Source organism: Blennius ocellaris, assembly GCF_963422515.1.
Source record: "Blennius ocellaris genome assembly, chromosome: 3".
Classification (NCBI taxonomy): Eukaryota; Metazoa; Chordata; class Actinopteri; order Blenniiformes; family Blenniidae; genus Blennius; species Blennius ocellaris.
The window spans coordinates 15870956-15895233 of NC_137652.1; the positions used below are offsets into that span (position 1 = coordinate 15870956).

General features: G+C 40.6%; 1 protein-coding gene across 1 annotated transcript in view; it reads right to left on the reverse strand.

The window, feature by feature from the left end:
- ntn1a (netrin 1a) overlaps positions 1-19881 on the reverse strand; it is a 58286-nt gene extending 38405 nt beyond the window's left edge. The window contains exons 1-2 of the mRNA XM_080520044.1: positions 19785-19881; positions 18606-19652 (exon numbers count right to left, since the gene is read on the reverse strand). Of these exons, the coding sequence (XP_080376170.1) occupies positions 18606-19629 (1024 nt within the window). The 5' untranslated portion in view covers positions 19630-19652; positions 19785-19881. The remainder of the gene's footprint in view (positions 1-18605; positions 19653-19784) is intronic.
- Positions 19882-24278: the final 4397 nt, after the last annotated feature.

Sequence of the window (24278 nt, forward strand, 5' to 3'; positions counted from 1 at the left end):
AAGATTAGATGTTTAGAAGATTAGACAAGTTAATTTGGCCCTTTAGGCAAAAAAAAAAGACAGAAAAGGGCAGGCAGCATATATTCTTTTGTGAGTTTGAGAAAAGGGGAAGAAAGACATGGAATATCTTCATCCGTAGTCTTATTGGCTTTGCTCTTGCTCCCCCCCCTAAATACATTTTACACTTTACAGTATGTGCCCCTTAGGAAAAGGCGTTCACTACCTTACTTTGGAAAGTGTTTTCACATTGGACTGACACACCATGAGTGTCGGATTAAGGGTAAGATAGAAATGTTCTTTTGGATGTGTTTCTACAGGGTAAATGCCTAAAATATAAATGGAAATCATTAATACATGTTGTTGCCACAACTTTCTGCTTTTCGGCTTCATCTTCTAGAGGGAAATGTCAATGTTGCGTTCAAATGGCAGCAGACGATAATGTCAGCAGAAGGTCAACACAATTTCATTGCTGTGGAGGTTTTTCAAATGAGCACATCAGGGACTTCAGGGTCATTCAAAGTGAATTGAATGCATTTCAATAGTTCAAGCCAACAGGCACAACATGTTTTTGTTGTTAAATGAATGCAACTATCAAATTTGGTGAGGAAATATCATTTCATTGACAGGTGAACAAATCTGTCAACTGTGGAGTCTCAAGTGGAAGAAAGACCAACTATGGTGAAATTATGTTTGACTTGTCATGGCCAGGGCGAGAGAAGTGGAAATAGAATCTGAAGCTTACGTGTTAGAATCCTACAAATCACCAATGTAGACCCTCGACCCCGCTGCTCCTTGGGCATCGTACTGTTGCAGTCCACTGCTCCCAGGATGCTTAAGGTTAACTATGAATAGGATGGGTTGAATTCAGATAAGTAAATACTGCAAGGGAATCAATGTTTTTTTTGTTTTGTGCTTGATATCAAATGCATAGCTAATCCGGTACCATAGCCTTACAGAGGTATTCACTGAGTAAAATCTGACTGTAATGTTTTTCATTGAATGTCTTTACAGGTTGGTATTGCTTTAGGTTGCTTGTAATCAAACAAAAATGTGGAGTATTTGAACTTGCCATAAATAATTTCAGGACTATTTCCCTTTTAGAGAGATCACAAACCTCTCCAGGTTAGTCATATTGAGAAGATGGAAAGAGTTTGACCTTCACACATTCTTTTGACAAGTCAAGTCCCCATAAGTACAGTAGCTGTCAGAAAGAGTGAATGGACTTTTATCCACTTGCATAATGACATACCAGTGGTGAGAGAAGGCAATGTGCTCCCATTGGGAGAAAGTTAGGGTTCTGACATTTTTTTTCGAAGGACAGTTTGACACATGGACACGGCAAGACTGGGAATTTACTTGCTTACTTTGTGATCGGAAGATAATCTGCTCTCTCCACTGAGTCACAGTGAGAGTCAAATTTTCTGGGAGAACCAGGTATTTTCTGACGGCATAAGAAGAAGAGAAAAAAGATGAGAAGAGGATAGGATAGGGGAAACAGTGACCAAGGGAGTGAAAGAGTGGAAAGAAGGAATGTAGAATAAAAAAAATCTGTCTTTAATAAGACTGAACTGAACTAAAGCAGTCAAAACATGGCTCTTCACCTTCTCTCAATCCCCTTCATGCCTTTGTGTTCATTCCTTCTGTTGAATCTAGCACAAAACTGAGATTCCACGTCTTGGCGGGCAATGGTGGCTCAGCCTCTTTTACAACCTGTTAACTACTAACTCCTTTACACTGTCCGGGAGCAGAACAGCTCAAGACAAAAATATTATAGAAAAACTTGAGTGCATGAATATCCTTGTTTACAGGTGTTGTTTTACAGGTGCATTTTTGTGCAGCAGTTCCTAAAGTACTTATTGAAAGACATACTGAAGTTACAACATGAAGAGAACTAAACAAACTGAGGTCGGCTGGATGAATGCCAAAACAGATCCATTAAGACAGACAAAAAAATATATATTTTTGCAATCAAAAATACTCTTTAGTGGTCAAAACTGTCTCACAGTTACAACTTTCAAGAAGGTCAAGCACACACAAGGACACATGAATGAAGTGTATATAAATGAGAACATTTACAAGAGAAAAAAAATAGCTTGATTAGTCGGTTATAGTGCATAATCAAAGAAATGGCAGAGTTAAGCTTTTCAGAATCAAAACAGAAATATAGTCTTGTCCCAGATCTCATCTGAATTGGCTGTCAGTAATGCAGCATTATGAACATTTTTATTGCATCTGGCCTTGAAGACAGACCTTGGGGAGGGAGTGAGCAGGAAGCTTCTGAGAGCCAGCTCATTCACTTCTGTGACACATTTATTGTGCTCAGCTCGCATCCATCTTTAAAACGGCACACTCTTAAACTTTAACCTGAATTCCTCAATGTCTTGCTCTCATTTTTTAACCCCTCAGTGTGCACCTCAGAGGGCGTTTGTCCTGGAAACAGCCTGTGTTTGCTTTCTCCCGTATCCCTGACTCGGTCTTATGGCAGGCACAAATGTACTGTGATGCCAATAATAAATATCATTTTTGCCACTGCTCAGGAATTGTTTTTTCTTGGAAGAGGCAGTGGAACAAGGAGATGAACGTTAAAGGCTCATGCTCGCATGTGAAAAAAGGAATTATGTGGTCATTGCAACAACTTTTGTTTTAGGTGAGGATCCATGTGCACTGTAAACACTGCCGAGTTGGTGAACTCACAAAAACCTTTGCAAATAAAAGACTGCAGTTTTTCTCAAGGGACTGTTATTGAGTGAAGAGCTGCATTAGCAGAAACTTGCAGCTTAGTGTAATTCATATGTCAATGAATGACAAAGGGAGCTCCATAATTACAAGCTGCAGGCTGTGGTGAACTGTCTCAGCAATAATCAGCAACTTTGTTGTTGAACAAAATCCTTTATAATCTTCCAGACCTGTTAGTACATTACACACTTCATGTACTTAACGTTGATTGTCTTATAAAACTATGAAACTATGGGAGAGCATGTATGGTTACACTAAACGCAGGGGGTGGGGGAGGAATAAGGCCACGTAGTGTTACACATTTCAAAGAGGATCAAAAGGATCAAAATGTGGCAAGAGTGTGTGCATGCATATGCAACATTTTTATGGCATATATTTTCTTTGGGCTATAAAAACAATTTCTGATCTGGATTTGAATCTCAGTTATGGATCAAAATCCAAGACCATAAGAAATATGACGCTAGAAATGCAATTCAAACACAGTGAGTATTATTTTCCAGAGCAGCTCACGGTCTTCCCAATGATCTTCAATCTAATAACATTGCTCAGACATTAATGTTGAATCTGTTATCAGTATGCAGCCACAGTGAACAGTGAAATTGAAACGGTATAATGAAATAGTATTAATCACATGAAAATAGAAAGAATTACATATTATTTGATTAAACAGTAATACAATTAATCACGATTATTTGTCTTCATTTATCTTTTTAATTCAAATAGAAAAGACGCTTTACTTAAAACCTCCCAAAAATAACTTTTACTCTATTTAGACAGTAAAATAAAGTCTGGAGTTTCTTTAAGCTGCCATTATAAACAGCCAAAAGATAAAATGTTTGAGTATTTTTAAACAGCATTGACATTGTAACTTTGTTAGTGTTGGAAAACAAGCAGCCTGCTGCGATCCTGCAGCAGCTGCAGCAGACGGGATTCTGCACATTAAGGCGCCGTAGCTGCTGGTTTGGTCCAAGACGATTGTTTCTGACACTGATGGAGCCGAGATATTTTTACTGTACTGGCTCCAGAACCACACTGACTGCATTTCTCTGCGGTGGCACAGTGCCCGCCGTTCAGCACAGGAACAAGGAGCCGTGCACACGATACTCACACGCAGACACATTTACATAAATCCACTGCTCTAATTACGATGCTGGAACAGTAGCCCTTCGAAGGGAAACTGTTTTCTAACAAAAAAAAATTGCAGCATTTCATATCTTCAGTAACCGAATGTGACACTTCTGACTCAGGCAGGAAGGATACCTTTGGGAAGTGGGGATGGAAGGAAAAAGACCCCTCTGATCCAGAAACCTAAAACCTCATTGTAATTTAGTCGTCGGCAGAAGGCAATTAGTGAGGGGAGGACTGGTCTTTGCCAGAGCAAGCAAACTAATGACACACAGAAAGCAAACTCAACATTTTTGCAATAAAAGCAAAATTTAAATGCATGTGACAATAGACAATAGTTTTCAAGATAGACTATTTATAGGTGGACAGTAAAACACAGAAATAATCATTCTCATTGAAAAGGAGCTCAAACTGAAACCTATGGGCAGTTGTTCAAAGTAAATACTGCAAAGAACAAAGATGAAAGATGGATGAAATGATGTTGTGATGTTGATGACCCAGAAGATTAAAAAGAGGGTACTTCACCTCATTATTTAACTTATATCTCATTTCACATGAAGATTTATTCAGACAAGGAAGGCTGAGCTAAAAGTCAAAAATGTTACATTTTATTTCTTGTGCTGCTGGAGTTGCTTCTTGTTGTGCCACAATACTATGAACTTTAGCTTTGCTTACCGTGGGTAAACCATGTAACAGCCAACACAATTTATTATGAAGCTGCTGTGTGGAGAGATTGTTTTCAACATCCACAAAAATAATGCCAGACAGGAAAACTGTGTTTAATGTTCACAGCAGTTTGAATTCTTTGTTTCAATCGTGAATACTGAATATGAAGTAGAGAAAATGTTCATCTATAAGTGGAAAAAAAAGTGAAAATTACCAAACTGTAATCACGCATGGGGATATATCATCGATTCACCTATCTGGTCTTGTATCTTTGTTTGATCATATGTAGGATTACTGACACTGGGTAACAGTCGTATAACGTATTTCCAAAATGTCTCACTGTTCATCAATGCTGCACTAACACTGCTACCTTGCCCTTATATCTAACCTTTATCATAATCACCTGTCAGGGCGCCAAAGAAGACACAAACTGGGGATATCCTCGCTGTGAGGCAAAACTGTTAACCACGACACCACTCTATGGCCTTGGGATATACTGAGAAGGAAAGTTCAATACAAAGACCAATGTAATGCCACCTGCAAAAAGAAAGAAAGTGGCTGTGTAATTTATGTCAAGGATAATATTTCCTCCACTGTCTTATTGATTCTGTGGATATTCCTTTGTATTTGCTCTGGCAGGAGGACGACTCTCTTCTGCACAATGATTGTGCTGCTCGGTGGGCCAGGAAAATTGACTGCAATTATCAAATAGGCCACTTAAACTTAATCTAATGAAAATGGCCGCAGAAAATACTTTGACCTCTCTGTTCTATTTTTTTTCCTTTTCGGGCTGAATATCTTGCAGCTGATTGATGAGACTACGAAAACTCACACTTTCAAAATCACTTGACGTGGATCAAGTTGATCGCATCTTATCAAATTTTTACGGTCACACACCCTCCTCCACAATCAACACATTCACAACCTGCCCATTGCACTGTAATCCACACCATGTAATATCTGAAATCCTTTCTGCTGGCAGGAGGGGTGTCATTTCCGATGAGGTCACCGGCCCTGGCAGCAACCTAAACACTAGCCACTGTTTTTCTTCTCCTTAAACCTAACTCGTCTGTTTCTTTTTCCCCATCTATCTCTGTTTGTGATCGCCTCATTCTTTATTTTTTCATTAGCCTTGTTTGTTATTAGGACTCTCAGTTAATTTAATTTCCCGCTCACTGCAGTGGAAACTCTGGAACAGAAACCCAATACTGTTACTCTGTCTGAAAGCAGAAAATGTGCTGCTGAGAGGCCCCGCATTATGAAACGGTGGCAAAGCAAAAGGCCGCAGGTTTCACAGAAGTGGTGAGATGTTGAAAGGTGTTAGACTGATCACACAAGCAGATATTTGGCATGAATTTCAGTTTACACCAAATGTGTGTGTGTGTGTGTGTGTGTGTGTGTGTGTGTGTGTGTGTGTGTGTGTGTGTGTGTGTGTGTGTGTGTGTGTGTGTGTGTGTGTGCGTGCGTGCGTGCGTGCGTGCGTGCGTGCGTGCGTGCGTGCGTGTGTGTGTAGTAGATAATTAAATAAATATAGTTTTTTTTGCTGAAATTGTTGAATTCAGAGCAAAAAAATAAATTAAGGTGTAAATACTGAAAATGCTGTTGTCCAGGAAAAAAAGGTAATACAACCAGACAGGAACATAACAATCAGATAAAGTAGAAATGTTACCAACAACAATAATACTGTAAATAAAAAGCTGAGAGAAGACGGAGCTGGTGAAAAACCGCACTGGGAAAGAGAGCTCCTCACCAGTTACTTCTGACTGTGATCCATTCCTCTATCCATCTACCTCCTCCTTCACCTCATACTTTCTGTCTATCCTGGTGGACAGGACGACCATTTCCCATTGGCTGTACCTCATGCTCCACCTCAACTTTCATCTCCAGCCAGCAAATGGTCCCGTCTGAGCAGGAGAACATACAACCAAACCAAGGAGGGAAGGTGAAGCACATTCTCCATGTTGTTTTTATTATCAGGTGCTCATCTGGATTTCTAAAGAGATCTTAAGATAATCATTTCAATAGCTGTGAGGGTCTCTGGGGTAACAAGAGCAAGAGATAGGCGGCATAAATGAGACTATCAGGCTAAGTTCTTCTCCAAGACTGTACAGCTTCAAGTCGAGCAGCTTCATAAAAAAAACAAAAAAAAAAACCAAAACATCCATGGTCCCCCTTTTGAAAACGAATTTTCACCTCAATCATCTCATAGCACAAATATTACCATTAATGACTCAATTTCCTTATAATTTCCTTATCGACCCCCTTAATTAGGCCCATTTGTTTGCTTTGTCATCCTCCAGTGATATGGGCCCTGTGTTATTAGAAGCGGTGCTGGGACTCATGTGGGAACCTGATGACTTATTCAGGGAGGGGAGGAGGGTCCCCACAGCTGCTCCAGGACACACACCTCCCACATTAGCTCTTATACTGCAACCCATCAGCAGTGGAAGCTATTTAAATAGCCTTTACTGGTAGCATGCTGTGTCAAGAGCCTCTGTCTATATCTTGTTCTCCACTCGTCTTTTATTATCTGCCCAGCTTTCTCTCCTGAAGTCATTTTCTCTTTCTTTCTTCTTGCTATCACGGTCCCTGTGAGGAACCTAAATGAGCTGATGCCAGCACAATTTTCTCCCTCTTCTTCCTTGGACACCAAGCTTAATTAATTGGGTGTATTACCTCAGAGGCTTCGGGGCCAGCATCATGAAAAGGGTTAATAAGAGAGAAAAAGGTGAGTGAAGAGGGCAGGAGCATGGATTTATTCTTTAAAATGGGCTCAGTTTCTTTTTGTGTACTCTCATAAAGCCACAGAGAAGACATTGTCCTGTGTGGAAGAAAGAGGAGAGACGGGGAGCGAGAGAAAGTGTGGACTCCCAGCCCCTCACCCCACGTTGTGTCTTATCTGTGAGAGCTAATGAGTGATGGATTAACCTAGGATCACCCCTGGCAAATTGAGATGACCCCGCAAACTTTCCCCTAAGTACCCTCCCAGAAGTCTGCATTCCACTACACACCACCAAACAAATACACACATGCTTTAGCAACACCAGAGTTTCTCTCAAAAAACCTTTGAGCAAAAACAAATGTCAAGGGCATTGTCAAAATGTCAAAATCTTAAACATTTAAACTGTTTTACTTTTGAGTTAAATGATTGAGCAAACATGATCTCATGCAGTAAAAATGCCAATTCCAATCACAAGTAATGACCACTGCTAATTAGAAATGATGCACACAGGGAATAGATGGTATGCACAGAATCCTGTCTTAAAGTTATATTGCAAATCAGTCTACTTTGTGCTGACCTCTGCTGACTGAGATCTCTTTGTGCAACTGTATCAAGCTGCTACATTCAGTTGCAGCCTTGTTTGTTTGCCCCCACAGGGCCTCCATGCCAACAGACAAAAATTGAAAGAAAATACATAACTCTTTGTTGCATATCCTGCTGTCGGTTTGACAAATAATTACATACACGGCCACACACATACACACACCACTAAAATGCAGAGGAAACACAATGACCAGGAGTTATAAACCTCTGGTGAGGGCTGGCTGCCACACACACACGCACACACACACACACACACACACACACACACACACACACACACACACACACACACACACACACACACACACACACACACACACACACACACACACACACACACACACACACAAACGCTCCATGTACCGGCTCAGATATGGTCTTCAGGAATATGGTTTTCAGAAATGTACTTCTGAAAACAAATAAGTTGTAAAGTTAAGACGACACTTCATAGATGACAGCTTTCAGTGATGCGTTCAAGTGATGCATTCAGCCCTACAGCTCGTTCACATTTCAGAAGGCGGGCTTCCGACATGTTAACGAGCTGCAGGGCTCATACAGTAGCGACCTTACATGCTTTTTCAGCATTATTGATTTGAAGGATTAGATTTCAAAGTACAGTTACACTGCACAGATTGGTATTTAACTGCTAACACACCTTACTGGGCAGGCCACCTGCCAAATGCGGACAACAGACATATTTTTGTAGCTCACGGCTGTGAGTAATGCGTTCAGGTGCATCACGTAAGTGCACCTTCCAACTTGTTAACGAGCTGCGGAGCTCATACAATAGCGACGTTACACGATAAACATGATTAAAATATGTACACAATGTGTATATACAGTCATTTGCGAGCTGGAATGTGCATGCACAGCACACAGCAGTGCTGAAGTTTCGGGTGGGAGGGGGGCATTCTTTAGATAAACAAAGCCATATGGTACTAAACAAAATATATATGCATATATATTATATATATATGAAACATATATAAAATATCAATTAGAAATTATATGTAAAAGTACATTGTCCAGGATTTATTTTCTCCAAAAAATTCGGAACTCTGTTCCGTGGAGTGGTTGTCCGCTGAGGGGACTGTCGGTGTACAAGTTGTACGGGGTTGCATTTTAATGGACAAGTTGTCCGTGGACGAATGGTCCGTGGATCAGTCGACCTACAATCAAATCTGGTAGTAGAATTACAGAAGGAAGAAGTAAAGAATAAAAAGTGCATGCCTGTCCAGTTTCATCGATCTGCCGATAATATATTAAAGTGGCTCAAACCCTTTGGTCCACAGCGACGGTGTAACAACAGAATTAGCCACCACTGACACTTTATTCCTCAGAAGCAGGTTCCAGCTGGTTACACTTCATGAGACGATGACAGCAATGTGGTACAGAAACAGCGGGGGGCGCTCTGATCTGCACAACAGGCTGCCGTAAGGAGGCGTAACTCCATCCAGCCATTAATCATCTATAGCTGTGAGTGTTAAGGACCTCTGCTACAAGCACAGTGTGCTCACGCTCGTGTTTGGTGGTCCTGTCGGCGAATAGTTCGACTGCTGCCAGAGAAGTTTTTGCCAGGGCTTTCACCTTGAATCAAACACTGAGCTGCTGCATGTACAAAAGCCAAACCTCTCTTTCATTGTGTTCTCTCTCACACACATAAAACAACATAGTGTCTGTTTTTTTATTGTTGTTGTTGTTGCTGTTGCAGCCCTATCAGATATAAGAGGACTTGGAGCTATTGTTCCTCACAGTGCCAACGCTTTCATTTTAAGTGTGAACAGACTTGAAACATGTGGAACAGCACAGGCTGCACCAGATTCTGTGCTGGTTGTGTTTCCTGTACCTGGATGCATAAAAAAAGAATTCAACATGTAAAAAAAAAAAAAAAAAATTGTATTCATTGTAATACATGATACAGGACTCAGTCAATGAGCTTTTCTTTCATCTTTATAATCAGCCTCAGTCATTCTCGTTTCCTCTTTCAGTATGCTCTCTGTTGTTGCCTCTTTCCCACATTATGTATTTGCTTTGGCTGCAAACGCTCGCCGTACTCCTGGTAACTCGCTGCCACACAGAGGTGCTGAGGTCATCAGCTTTGATCCTCCACAGCACTGCTGGCCCCGGCCTCAGGATCAGATCTCACACAGTCACCTCTTTTTAAGACAAAAAGAAAGTTGCCAAAAAGTTCACATGCACACAACCAACCTCACTCTGTCTCTCTCTCTCTCTCTCTTGCTCTGTCAGATACTCACACAGTATTTTTATACTCTGTTTACTAGTCCCTTTATGACCCCGGTTAACAAATGAGACCACTCTGCTCTGTCTATAGTGGCAACGAATCAGGATTGTGGTCACTGTGTGTCAGACATTATGACTGCATGAATGAGTGGCGCGAGCTTGGCCAGGCACTCATGGGCCTGAAGGGGAAGTTCAGCAATTTCATTCATCATGTTGCTTTCATAACTTACAAATATTAGTAAGTTCTCCTGCATCTTTGCAAAAAGCAAAACAGAAAAAAAATGGATTAGGTCTTGCACATCTCCAAAGGGATCCTGATGCTGTCACTTGCACTAAATGTCTGTTGGATCTGAAGACTTGAAGTTAGAAATCAATGAACTTACGACACTTGTGTGGCTTGGCTCTTCATCATAAAGCTTCTGGCTTCATGACTGCTACTATTTCCCACAACATGGACCTGAATCTACCAACTCAACTGCTGACTGCCAAAATGCATTGTGGGAAATGTAAGCTCCCGGCATCAGAAAGGTAAAGGAACAATGTTGAGTAAAATTGGTTATGTCTCTGAGTCAGACTCTTTCAGGAAAGGCAAAAAAAAGAGCTTAGTGAAAGAGCTGCAGCTGGAAAGAAAAAAACCCAAAACTTATCATTGTGTTATGATATGTATTTAAAGGAATACGACGCTGTGTGACAGCATTCAGTCTGTCATGTGTATGCTGATGTTTTTATCGACAGTATATTTGAGACAGTCGGCCTGCAATTCATTGAGCTGATGAGTGAGGCCGTGAAGTCTTGCATCTAATGTGTGAACACAGTCTGACATTGTCTGCTGTGGTTTTTAATCATCTCGAATCATTTGGTACCCGCTTGAACCAAATCTTTACACACACACACACACACACACACACACACACACACACACACACACACACACACACACACACACACACACACACACACACACACACACACACACACACACACACACACACACACACACACACACATGCAGAGGCTCATGCCAAACCCACAGTACAGCGAGATCCTCCCTTGGCTACTTCAAGATTTCACTTCAACATCAAGTCACCAATTAATTCATTAACAGACATTTCCCCAGGCGCTGAATAGCTCCTCACATCCCGGACAGAATTACTGTTTGTATAAACAGCCGCTGGCAGACAATGCTGACACATTCACAGTTTTTTTTCTCTCTCTTTTCTTTTGACACACACACACACACACACGCACACGCACACACATCACACACATTATCCAAAATGGAAACAGCCATTTTTTTTTTTTGGGGGGGGGGGGGGGGGGGGGGGGCGACATACGCAACCAGATGTGTGCAAAGTCCAAACAGGAATCTGGCAGTCAATAAAGACAGGTATCTACAGCTAAAAGAACCCTTGTGTGTCTGCGAGCCAAGATGAATAGCGTCTCTCTGAGCAGTGTGTATGTACACGAGCATGGATGTAACAGCGTTGTCTTGCCTGCACCGTTCTTTGATTTCGTTATGTGGCACTGTTGCAGATCTTTGGGAGCCATGTTCATGTTGGAACAGTTTAGGTACATTTGCAATGCATTTAACTTTTTGCACCTAAGGCGACCTGCCATGATTGAGCTCTCTGAGCTGTTGAAGGGATTTGCCTTTTCAATGAAAACAATGAAACAGCTGCCATTACGAAAAAGAAAAAGCCCACTTCATGCTTGTTGCAAAAAGAAAAGCTCAAAATCTTTATTACTCTGGATAGTTGCATTCATCTCTTCAGAATATGCCAGAAAAATGTATTTGAGCTAATCCTGTGGAGGGGTAGATTTTGGAGGGTAAAAGCAGGGCAATGCTTGAAGGGTAGACTTAAGAGGAAAAGATCATTTGGACCTCATCAACAAGACCAATTACCACCAGCTGCTGAAAGAGTGTAACACACCAAATGGGAATATTTTAAATGCAAACCACATAAGGCACATAATTTCATCCACAGCTCTGCACCAATCATTATTCCGATCAAAATAAAAAGGTGTGATTATCCCTGGGTTGGTTGGGATCTGAGTTTCTGGTCTGGTGGGATGTTGTATTAAAGCAGCCAACGTCAATGGTGAGTTCAAGTTACAGTAAGAAGTGACAAGAGGAAGTGACTGCAGGCCAGAGGCCAAGGGAGTAATGCAATATAGCTTTCCTTCAGAGACAATATGGCTTTACACCAAACCATTTCTCAAAAGCACAAACAGAGGTTACATTTTTGGTGCATGCATTCACAGAGACCTGTGTGATACACGTGCACACGGACTCGAGGCAAAAAATGTGGACTCCCACTGTGGAGCGGGATCTGTGTTGCATTACTTGCCATAGCCAGAGTAATGAAACTAACCTGCAACCGCAGAAAAGCTCAGATTGGCCAAAAGAACCAAAAATCAACTCCAAATACAGTACGTAAAATGTCTACATTCAGCCATTCATCAGTGCTATAATTGAAGATTTGAAGAGAAGAATCAACTGAAAATGGTCTTTTTATCCAATTGGTAAAACATTTACATGCAAGGTAAAAGCAAGGTAAAATACATTTACAGAGGTATTTTGGATCTACACAATAGTAACTGAATGTCTCGAGATGGACACGTAAATGTCCTATTTCTACAGTAACCACAAAACAGTTTTGATACAAACTGATTTCCACTCTTCAAAGTGCTGTCAGAATTCATTATTACTTCAAAACAGGAATTCCATCAAAATTGAAGTGCTTCTTGAACAGGCTTCATGACAAGCAACAACTAGCTCCAAAATTCCAGCTCCAAAGTGCTGCAGCCAAAACTCTGACATTAATAGCTTCAAGATCTCCCCTGCGTTTACATACTAAGGAGTAGATGCATTATTTGTCACATCTATTGCTTCCATGTGAGTCAACATTCCTGTTACTAGATATCGATGCTACGGATGTGATCTCTTTTAGTTAAAGAACCGAAAAAGCATTTTTGCTGAAGTACCTTGATCATGATTGTTTTATCAAATTTCCATTTTAGTTGAAATACTTTCACATTTGTCTAAAGGCCTAAAATTTACACATATTAAAATCCAAAAGAAATTGTTTTCATCCTACGACTCAGGCCAGATGACTATTTTTGATCCAAAAGGACAATTCAAGGGCCAAAAACTGAATTTACCTCCTGTCAAAACTCAAGCCATTTAATCTATTTTCAGTCAGTTCACAAGGTCAAAACACTGTTAAATATTGTTTTGTTCTGAATGAGCCACCTGCCATCATCCGAGATCAGAAAGAAAACAGAACATTTATTTATGATAAAACACCAAGATGAAGAATTTTCTTTCAATCAGTGGAGCTCACGGTCAATGTATTTTTTCATTATAAGTAGGTGCACAGTTGAAACAGACAGACTCCAACATTATGATTGTGACGACATTTAACAGCTGAGAAATATGACAAAAGTTGGAAGTTCACAGGCTCAATTCCTCACATTTCAAATGCAAGTACTTTTTAAATGCCTGGCATCGAGTCTCATCGAAATTAGCATTGAGCTATGTGTCAAGTTACACATCGTAAAACGCACATGCACGCACCATGCCCATCCTTCAGGGCACATGCAAAGACAGAGAGTTGTGCATGTTTTCGAGTATGAGCCCATGCATGCAGTGGAAGAACATGAAAAGAGAATGTTCCCATTAACCATAGTGACGTGTGTAATCAGGTTGATGTCAACCAGTAAAGAAGAACAATGACACACAAACTGTAATGTCAGGAAACCTATTCTATGATTATCCTACAAGATACTGAAAAAGGTTTTTATTACTGCTGTTGTCTGACTGTGTGCGTGCATGTGTCTGTGCTGGCTGCCTGGCTGTATTCTTTAGTGTGTTTTAGTTACAGAACTTGATATACTGTACCATCAACCTTGCTTACAGTATGTGCTGGCTCCGTGGCCATGTTCCTGTCTGCTTGAGAGATAGAGCAGGTCTCTGAATCTAAAACAGAAGGGCGAGCCAGTCGTCTGGATCACGCACAACTTATTTTCGCGGGGGTTTACAAAACGAGTCATAAACACTGATAAGAGCTCATGGAAAGAGGTTCTTGAAGCGAGAGAGAGGCCATTCCCCCTTGTTTGAACTTGCGGCTAAAGACCTGAGGAAAGCTCTGTGAGTGTGTATGGTTGCGTGTGTGCGAGTGTGTGTGTGCGTGAAAAAAACAAAGCGAAGGTGAGGAATATTAAGACAGTGCAAAGTGCAAATCTACTCTATTACTTTATTCCCAGCCTTGTTTGTCGAGACTGAGACTGAAAATACATCCTGCCGGCACCTTTGAAGATGAAGGATGCCGGTTTATACAGGTGAACACCTTAAACATTAACTCGACCTTCAGCGTTCGAGGTCCCAAACAAACAAAACAGCTTGGAAACAACTTCAGCCAAGGCTGGATCATCTGTGTTTTGGAATTAATTCAGTGTGTGGTACATCAGAAGCGGCACTTCACATGGCCAAACATGCTTAATGATACAAGTTTCCTAAATAAACAAGTTTGACTAAACATCTAAATAAAGATACCAAAAAAAAAGGAACAATTCTCCCAGAGATAAAAATCAAACACATCTGTGACGTTTGATGTATTTTGGCACAATTTCTACGCATTATTCATAAACCTTTTTTCAGCCAAAGTTTGATTAAATGACAGGTCTGGTCTATTTAGGGAACACTTTACATGTGTTAACTACTTTTGCTGGATTTGTACGGTTTAGCAGTGGTAAGTTGTATCAAGCCTGGGAAAAAAAAAAAAATTCTCTCTTGGTTTTGTCAGGACAAACTTCACAAAATCCTAAAATGGATCATTACTGATACTAAATCTGGAAATGTTTGTGCGATTACACCCCCCTGCTGCTCTGGAATGATCTTAAACTCTATTAAAGGTTAGGCAGTATTCCATGAAAGTAACAAAAAGTACACCATCAAACAACCGAAAAGGAGCAGCTGTTTTTAAGCAATAATGCATGTTTCTTCAACGTTTTGCACTCAGAAGACCTTTTCAAGACTTTCCTAATGGAGGAGTTTTAACCACATGAAAACTAAGACTTTTGATCTTTCTTTTTTCTATATATTCAAGTGGCTGTGGTTTTAAGATGCAATTATGGCAATGGACATCAAGTCAGCCATGTCAACTACCCTACGCTACATGTTTGCTTCTGTCAGTCAGATGCCTGTGAGCAGCACCTGGGAGCATTTGAAAGTTTTTTGTTTGTTTGTTTTGTTTTAACTTTAGCGGGTGTATTGTATGATATAAAAAAGAAAACAACAAACAAACAAGCAGCAGATTGCTTTGAGCCACCTTGATATAGATATTTTTACAATTGTCACAGCTGATGAGACATCAAAATCCTTTCAAATCCCTCTCACTTTTCAAAATAGTGTCTAGTTGCCCTTCAAACTTCTTTTGTTTCACCTGTAATAATAATTAAGAAGCATTTGCTGAGAAAAGAAAAACACATTAATAAAGACGATACAGTAGTCGGAGTCACCTTCAGTTATTGTTTAGACTTAAACAGAAGCAAACTTAATTTGTTCTGGAGTTAAACCTGCAAGAATTACAATTTGCTTCATTTTGTTAGTAAGGGTTGATTAAAGCCTGCGTTGATCTCAAATATCATTAAAAGGATAGACTTCCTTTTAATGTCATGTGATAAAATATCTTCCAAATTTTTTGTACAACACACACATTAACGTGTATATTTCCAGTCTCACTCTCTCGGCCAGCAAACTGCTGCTGGGAAAACCCAGATAACGTGTCAATTGATGGTGCTACCCAGCATGCCATAGGAATGTCACTCTATCTGTTCAACTTATCTCTGATTCACAATTGTTCTTCATCATACTCTCCCCAATTTACTTGCATGTTCTGCATGCCATCAAGCTGTCTTTCTAATCTTCCGCTATTATTCAATGCACTATTTTGTTTCCCCAGCACTGAACATCAAGTCAATCACAGAAACTGAAAAACTGAAATGTGGTGATGTAAATTAAATGTGCAGTTAGTTTCCATTGAGAGAATAATATTCCACTTTAGTCACCATACAGTCATTAAACAAACATAATGACATTTTAATTTGATGGACGTATGGGAACAAAGTCATCATTTACTCTAAAAGCTGATTTTTCCATAATTGAAACAGTTTCTTCACCTTCACAAACTCAGACGACATCAGGTCTGTGACATGCTCATTGACCTCACTGCATTAGAAGCGTTTCCCTGACTGAAAAGGATCAATAACCCAAATGTATGGAGATAAACTCTGAGGAGGACATGCGATTTTACCTTTAAAGGACCTAATGGAGCTAATCAGCAAAGTGCACTAAGAAAAAAAAAAATGTTCAGGAAATATTGAATAAATTAATGCTTTAAATAATCAACAACCCATGCAATACCACACCTATAATTGGGTAGTTTGTGTAAACTGTTCTATAAGCAAGTGATGATCGTGAATCTGGTCTGTTGGTCTCACTGAAGATGTCAAACTCTCACACTCCATCTCATTTAGATGTAATTTCATCATACTATTTGCTATTAGCCAGTCCATGAATGTACACACATATAAAAAATAAAGATGATTTTGACACTTTTCATGTTTAGAAAACATGGAAACAGACAGTGAAAGAGAATGCAATAAGGCAGTGTCCTGGTGCAGTCATAGATAAATAAATTAGATGAATTATATGCAAGCTGTATATCTAAAATGTATCCAACATCAATTTATAACAAAATTATATCAAGAGCTTTTTCAGACGTTTCCTCTCCAGTCTATGTGAGTAATAGATGTGGCTAAGTACTTTGCTCCTTCACACATTTAAACAATATTATAGAAAAACCTCAGTTATGTTTTTTTTTCTTATTCACTTTCTTGTTCACAGTGCATATTTCTCAAACACCCCACACACTTCTGTTGTTTCAGCAACATGTTCACATCTGCCACTGAGAATGTCTCTGAGCTTCAAACTGACAACACTAGCAAACAAAAAGCTTTTAAACAGCTGCGAGGTGTCAAAGTGGCTGACATGTGCTGTGACTGGCAAACTGTAAAGAATCGGTTTTTCCCTGCAAACTTGCAAGCTGACCGGGACGTTTCTGTGATTTTAGGCAGGCACCTTGAGGTTTTAGTTTTAGTGTCTATCATTAAATGACCTTCTGGTTGTCCTTTTCATTCTATGGCTGGCTTGCATTGTTCCTTTATCAGGAGTGCTACAAATTACCAAATCATAGTTTTGTGACTCGAACACTTGCAATTGATTAAAATGAAATAAACACAGAATTTGTTGCAGAAACCATATGAGGCCTGGGAGATGGTGAATGCAGATTCCAGTTCATGATTTCATAAAATCACTTTTTTTTTCTTCAAAACTGACTGAATTTATTTCCAAAATGTATAAAAACAAAGAAACAAAAGAAAAGAAAAGAAGAAAAAAAACTCCTTTCAACCAAGTTCACTCAGCTCACAGCTATGCAGCTTAAACTTACTGTAGCAGGACACAGCCCAAGTCAGAGCATGTGGATCTATCATTACCTGTAATCTACAGGCTCACATATCTGTGCCAGGGGGCAATAAAGAACAACTACTGAAACTACAGCAACTTTGATCACCCAGCAGCTTATAAAACATGTTGGCTTACAGACGCAAAGAGATATGATCAGAGATTTACTTCTTCTTCGTTTTTTTACTGTGACACCTGTTTATTTTTAAGGACTGAAAATACTGTCAGTTATATATCATGCATCTTTTGTTTTAGTTTATTTCAGAGATAGTCTTATAAAGATCAGTTCAAGTGATACATGTTAATAATTAAATAATTTCTTTTTATATGCAAGGTTTATTTATTTTTTTACAAAGGTAATTTAAAAAAATGCTGCAATAGGTAAACATTATGTTTTGGAAATTATTGCTCCACACCGAATGTTTCAAAACATTTTTTTTTCATAATTGAGTAAGGAACGGTAACTAATGGTAATTTACGCATTAAATGAACACTGGCTAAAAAAAAAAAATCTTCAAAAGATTTCATATAAATCGAATGGTGTTGCGTTATTAACAGATAAACTATGGTTATGGCAAACGTTAATGATTGTGCTGAGTGGTATCGTTTGAGGTGGTTTCAAAGTGTTACGGCCTGCAAAGAGATAAATTCAACCTTTAAACTGCATTTTTATGTTTCATGTGACGTGAAGATACTGCGGGGCTTTTGAATAGACAGCTATTATTATTATTATTATTATTATTATTATTATTATTATTATTATTATTATTATTATTATTATTATTATTATTATTATTATTATTATTATTATTATTATTATTATTATTATTAGTGTTTATATTTTGTTCCCCAACGCATCTTTAATTCCCCAGTGTTAAATACTACTTTGACAACACATTCATCGGTCCTTCCAGCCTCCACTGTTAAAATGAAGCGCGCATCCGGAGCCTGTCACACCGGGTCGTGACGCACGCAGGACGGACTCACCGACACACTCGTTGGCCTCCCGGGCCGTGGCTCTCTGCCACGGTCTGTCGTAGTGGAAAGGTTTGCACCTGTCGCACTCCGGTCCGGCGGTGTTGTGCTTGCACTCGCACACGAGGCTCCCGTCCCGGTCCTTGACGCACCGGGACGCATGTCCGTTGCACTTGCACCTCCCGCCGACCTGCAGGTCGGACACGGCGTAGTAGTAGGAGTCCCGGGCCAGCTCCGAGTCGTCCTCGTTCTCGTCACCGAACGTGTGCAGCCGCGTAAAGATGACCTTAATGTCGGTGGCCGTGACCCAGTCCTGCAGCACCGGGGAGTTGTCGAAGTCGTGCGCGGACGGCCTCCCGTCCAGCGTGCTGAAGGCGATGAGGCCGCCGGTCAGCGGGTACATGTCGGTGTGGGAGTCCGTGCACACGGCCTCCTGCTCGTTCTGCTTGGTGATGGCGGCCCGGTTGGGCTTGTTGTACATCTTCCTGCACTGGGTCGAGTAGAACTGGAAGGGGACCCACGTCTTTCCATAGTCCATGGACTTGTAGATGGCCATGGATTCGGGACGAGGCGAGCAGAACTGCAGACTCACGTAGGTGACCTCGAACTTCTTCCCGAGCGACAGGGTCAGGGTGACATTCTGTGGATACTGGATGAAGTTGTCGGACTGCCAGCAGGTGAGGTTGTGCGGGTTGTTGAGGTCCGTCAGGTACGCGGGCGGGTGGTACTTCTTGGGGTCCGACGCGTCGCAGGTGTGACAGTTCCTGGTCCTCTCGTCTCCCTTCTCCGCGGACGTCACGACGCAGTAGCGGCTCGGCGCCTTGCCGCAGGTGCTGGACACCTTTACCTCCTTCCCGAAGGCGGAGTTCACGAAGTCCGGGATGCAGCGCCGCGGGTTGCCGTGCTCGTCGTAGCAGGGGTCCGGGGGAGACGTCTGAGCCGCGAACAGGCTCATCCCGTAGCCGCCGGACGCGCTCCGGCACGACAGGGACACGGCCAGCAGCAGGGAGAGCGCAGCATCCACACACCTTCTCATGGCAGATCCCCGAGAGTTTCTGGCTGGAGGAGAGATGACAATCAGTTTTTAGTGATTCCTCTCAAAAAAAACATCGACTCTAGGAAACATGTGGATAAGAGCTATTAAAAGTAAAAGTTGAGGGAACACAATTCCACCTCAGAAATTCACTTTACCTTGAATGATTTGAAAAAGTGTGACAAAAGCTGAGCAAATTCAGTCTATCACAACTCCAACTGTCTTGTTGTTTTGTTTCTCCTGCGTTGAAATAAGAGAGCGGCTGGATTTAAGAGTCGCTCATGTCCTTATAGTAAGTCCCACTCCTCCTGCCGCTCTATTCAAATTCGCTCTTACTCCCTCACTTGCTCCCTTCTCTCTCTCTCCCTCTCTCTCTCTCTCTCTCTCTCTCTCTCTCTCTCTCTCTCTCTCTCTCTCTCTCTCCCCCCCCCTCTCTCTCTCCTGGATCCGATCCTACTTGGCAGAGTTGGAGGTCAGCTCATCTTGAGAGGTGACACCAGGCGGAACAACGACTTCCACTGGTGGCGCACTGGAGAACGCGTCTGCGTAAAAGACGCAAATCACTCCAAAAGAGAGACGGGAGATGCTTGTGGCAGATGCTAAACTTAAACTATTTACACAGTAAAACATTAGGTCCACATAGCTACCTGTTGTTAAGGCTATACAAGAAACTGATTTGTATTAATCATCTTATGTCCACAATTTTCAACAAAAAAAACCCAACCCAGAGACAACTGATGGTGTGAAATACATTTTTTTTTTTAATGCTAAAGCCAAGTTTTTCTATCCTCAAACAAGCATTATGAATCTAATATATCAAATGAAACACTATATATTATTTGAACATGACAGTAATGTGAAACTTCGCTGTCTAATCCATCTACAGTCGGAGCATATATAAAATGATTCCAGTGTTTCTACTCACGGTCCAAGCCATAAAAACCGAAGTATTCACGGATCAGATTTGACCGCATTGTTGTGCAGGGTTGCTTCAGGAAACCTGTTGGATGCTGGCAGCAAAAGTAGCAGCGCCACCTCGTGTCCGCAGAGAGAATAAGAAGAGATGAGCACATGTTGAGTGGCGTCTTCTCGTTTTCCCAGGCGGCGGAGGCAAAACGCTGTGGTTTTTAATGAAGAACAAGACCATGTAGGCAAGTGTCAATAAAGATTTAGCACAACATAAGGCCTGTGGGCCAAAACCGGCCCACAAGAGGCTCCAATCTGGCCCACCAAACCAAACAAATTGTAAAAACAAAACAAAAAAACAAAACAAATGTCTTAAGAGTAGCCGACATAAAAAAAAAACACTGATACTGGAGCTGAGATATCAGTGATGCTGCCATGAAAGTCGGCTCCCCCATTGCTATCAAACTAGCCTCAAAGACATGGTGTCACGGTGAGTTCATGAAACATGCATAATATGAGGAATTCGTTTTTTTACATTTCTCTGTACACCAGACACGAGAAGCTATCATTAAATGGTATTGGGCCCTGAACCAATGTGTGTCTGACACCCCTGATCTAAACAGTAATACATACCATTGCATATTTGACAATAACATTGTTTGAACCATATTTGAGTCATTACCTACTAATTAAAATTGTGTTACACACTACTTTTCATGCAGTTTGACAAGAAGATTGATCAAACCACAACAAGAAAAAAGAACAAACAGGGATAAAATAAAAGACAACAATAGGGAAACAAATGTTTTAGTAGTGATTATTAAAATGTTTTGGCGAAAAAGTGGTGTGAACTACTTTAAGAAAACAAATCAAACAAGATTCAGTAGTGAAGGACACAACATAGTGATATTAAAAACCTCTTTCTGTGATGGACCTGTCAGGAGACCTGCTCAAGTGTCCCCTGCATGCTCCCATAGGCCGCAATAAAACTGTATAGAAAATCAGTTTTATAGTGGTTTTGCTTTCATTTGTTTTAACTCCTTTCACACGAGGCTGTTGTTATGGTGATTTATTATCTATTGAGAGGTTGAGTATGAAGAAGTGATCATTGTGGCTTTCACAATGCAGATGATGCAAACAGTTGAAGGACCAACGGAAAGGATATGTATGAAAAAAAAACTTGCTTAATGAAATGATTCTACAATAAATTTTGTACCGTATTCTTCTACTCCTATTTATTACCTTAGCTTGAATTTATAAGGAATTTCGAAATGTAATTTGACTCTTCATAACAACTAACTAATAATAACAGGTTCATTAATGATCAGGTGTCGACTTTTCTTCTTCTAGTGAATAATGTACATTTACTATGTGAACCATTAACATGTACAAGTGTTGTATGCTTTGGATTGAGATATACAAATATGTTTGTGCCTGTAACCTTTATAAGCCACATAAAATGAAATTCTGTTGAAAGGTGTTGCCACTGTTTAGTATGGCTTATTATCACGTGTCCCTTCCTTTAAAAGAAGGGGAATTCACAGACGCCATTCTGATAGATAAAATGTAAATGATACACAAAGCAGGAGGGGAAGTAGACTCAATGTTTTCCTGGCAGTGAAAAGAGAAGGTAAAGGATGAGAAAAACACTGTAAACTTTGCCTACTTCTCATATATTACCATATAGTCTAGGCAAAAGGGGTGTGGATATGATAGAATAGAATTTAAAAACACAACAGATAATTGAGTAATCTTTTACCTTTGTAGTTTTTATTGGAATTGTACATCAGGAAGAATCTTAACGCTGTACACGTGTTTTTACTTCAAAAGCACAAACTTGATATATTAGGTTTTATTTTTGTCCAAATCAAGTTATTCAATGGTACTTTAATGATGTTTATAGTAAGCGTGCAAGTATGATTTCATTGATGTTAATCTGGCGTCACAAAATATAGACACTCAAAGACACTTTACCCACAAATGTGAAATTTAGCATGACAACAAACACTGAAACAGATGACTTCCTCACAGCGGCTGACGTCCCTTCAAAGTCCACGTGAAATGTTTTCAGACACACATCTATAAGCGCACACAATTACACTTCCCACCTCCACACGCAACCAAGCACACGAGCACACACGCGCACGCACCCACACTGTGCTTCACATGCACTTCACTCAGAGCTTCCTGTTTGTGAGTGTCGGTGTTCTGGTGTAGCAGGAGGCTCTGAGCACAGCAGAGCAGCAATCAGTCTCTGGCAGCTGATTCCACTGCTGCACTGCTGTGCCATGCCCAGGATGTGGCTTCACTGTGTGGCGTGTGGTGAATGAATGGCACCGACGCTGCTGGAGACACTTTGCTTTGGACTTTTTTTTTTTCTTTTTCTTTTTTTGGACTGTTCAGTGATGTGCGCTCAACTCGGGTATGGAGACAGGACAATAAACTGAGGTAAGATGATGGAAGCAGGGGGTTTATTGTGAGTAAGACCTGGTCACTCTGTGAGTTTAGATGAAGACAGCAGTGGCTGGTTGTCAGTCAGATGAGGCGGAGACGGCAGGTGGTTTCTCTCGACGACATAATGAAACAGTGACTCCAAGTCTGACAGTAAACCAGTGATTAAGCTAGCCTACATCTGAATTTCGACATGGGTGACGACGGCTTGTGACAAACCATCCTTCACTCCTTCACTCGTCCACTGTTATCTCGTTAGGACTAATGTAAAGAATATTTGCGTATCAGAGCTGATTTCTTTTAAACGTGAGAGCTTTGAGTGTCAATGTCAGTATCTCATAAAATAGAAAAATGGCTGTTTGCCATTGATCCTCTGCGAGCTCACAAGCCTCCGCTATCATACCATCGTGGCAACTTCTGCTTTTGCTGATGCTGAATATGTTTCATTATTTAATTACCAGTGAGGAAGTAACGATACAGAAGCACGTGGATGCTTTATTCATTTAAAGTTCTAGGGATGTTCATTTGTGGCCGTGTGAACGTGTGATCAACAATATTTGAATCAACTGTTTATAGGACTATCAGTAAATCATTTCTAGTTGGTCACTTAAGTCAGTCCACCCAAAAGACCAGTAAACAGACTCCAGACTTAACTATTGTGTAGCTACCATTTGAGTCTGAGCACAGTTGAAGACAGTTTAAATTAGTAATTTGATATTCAATTTAAAGTGCTGTTAAGATAAATTAACTTTAATGGTGATCTTTGACAGCCAAATTCTCAGGTTTGTGATTTTGATTGACATGAGTCGATGCAAAGCTTTAAGTTCATCTCTTCCCCAAAAATGTATTTATCTTGGATTAAAAATGTCAATTTCACAAAGTTTCCCCCAGTTTTTTTTTTTTTTTTTTAATTGAAGGTCAGTGGGGACTTGTGTGGGTGTTGTGGCAGAAAAGGCATCCGGGGTCAAAACTACTCCACAGTGAAATTGCAGTGACTTGCTGTGAAGCAGTTGCTCCAGATTTGTCCCCTCCAGATCACTGATGTCAACGTCCCATTGAACCATATACCAAAGGTGCTCTATTGCATTGCGATGTGGTGACTGTGGAGGCCATCTGAGGATAGCGACATTGTCATGTCTAAGAAACCAGTTTGAGATGGTTTGGGCTTTGTGATATTTGTCTGTCATCAACAACCATGCCACATTCTAAGTCCCTTAAATGACATTTCTTCCCCAAACTCTGACACAGTCTAAACTTCAGTAAGTAATCATGAGCATGTCTACATAAATACACTC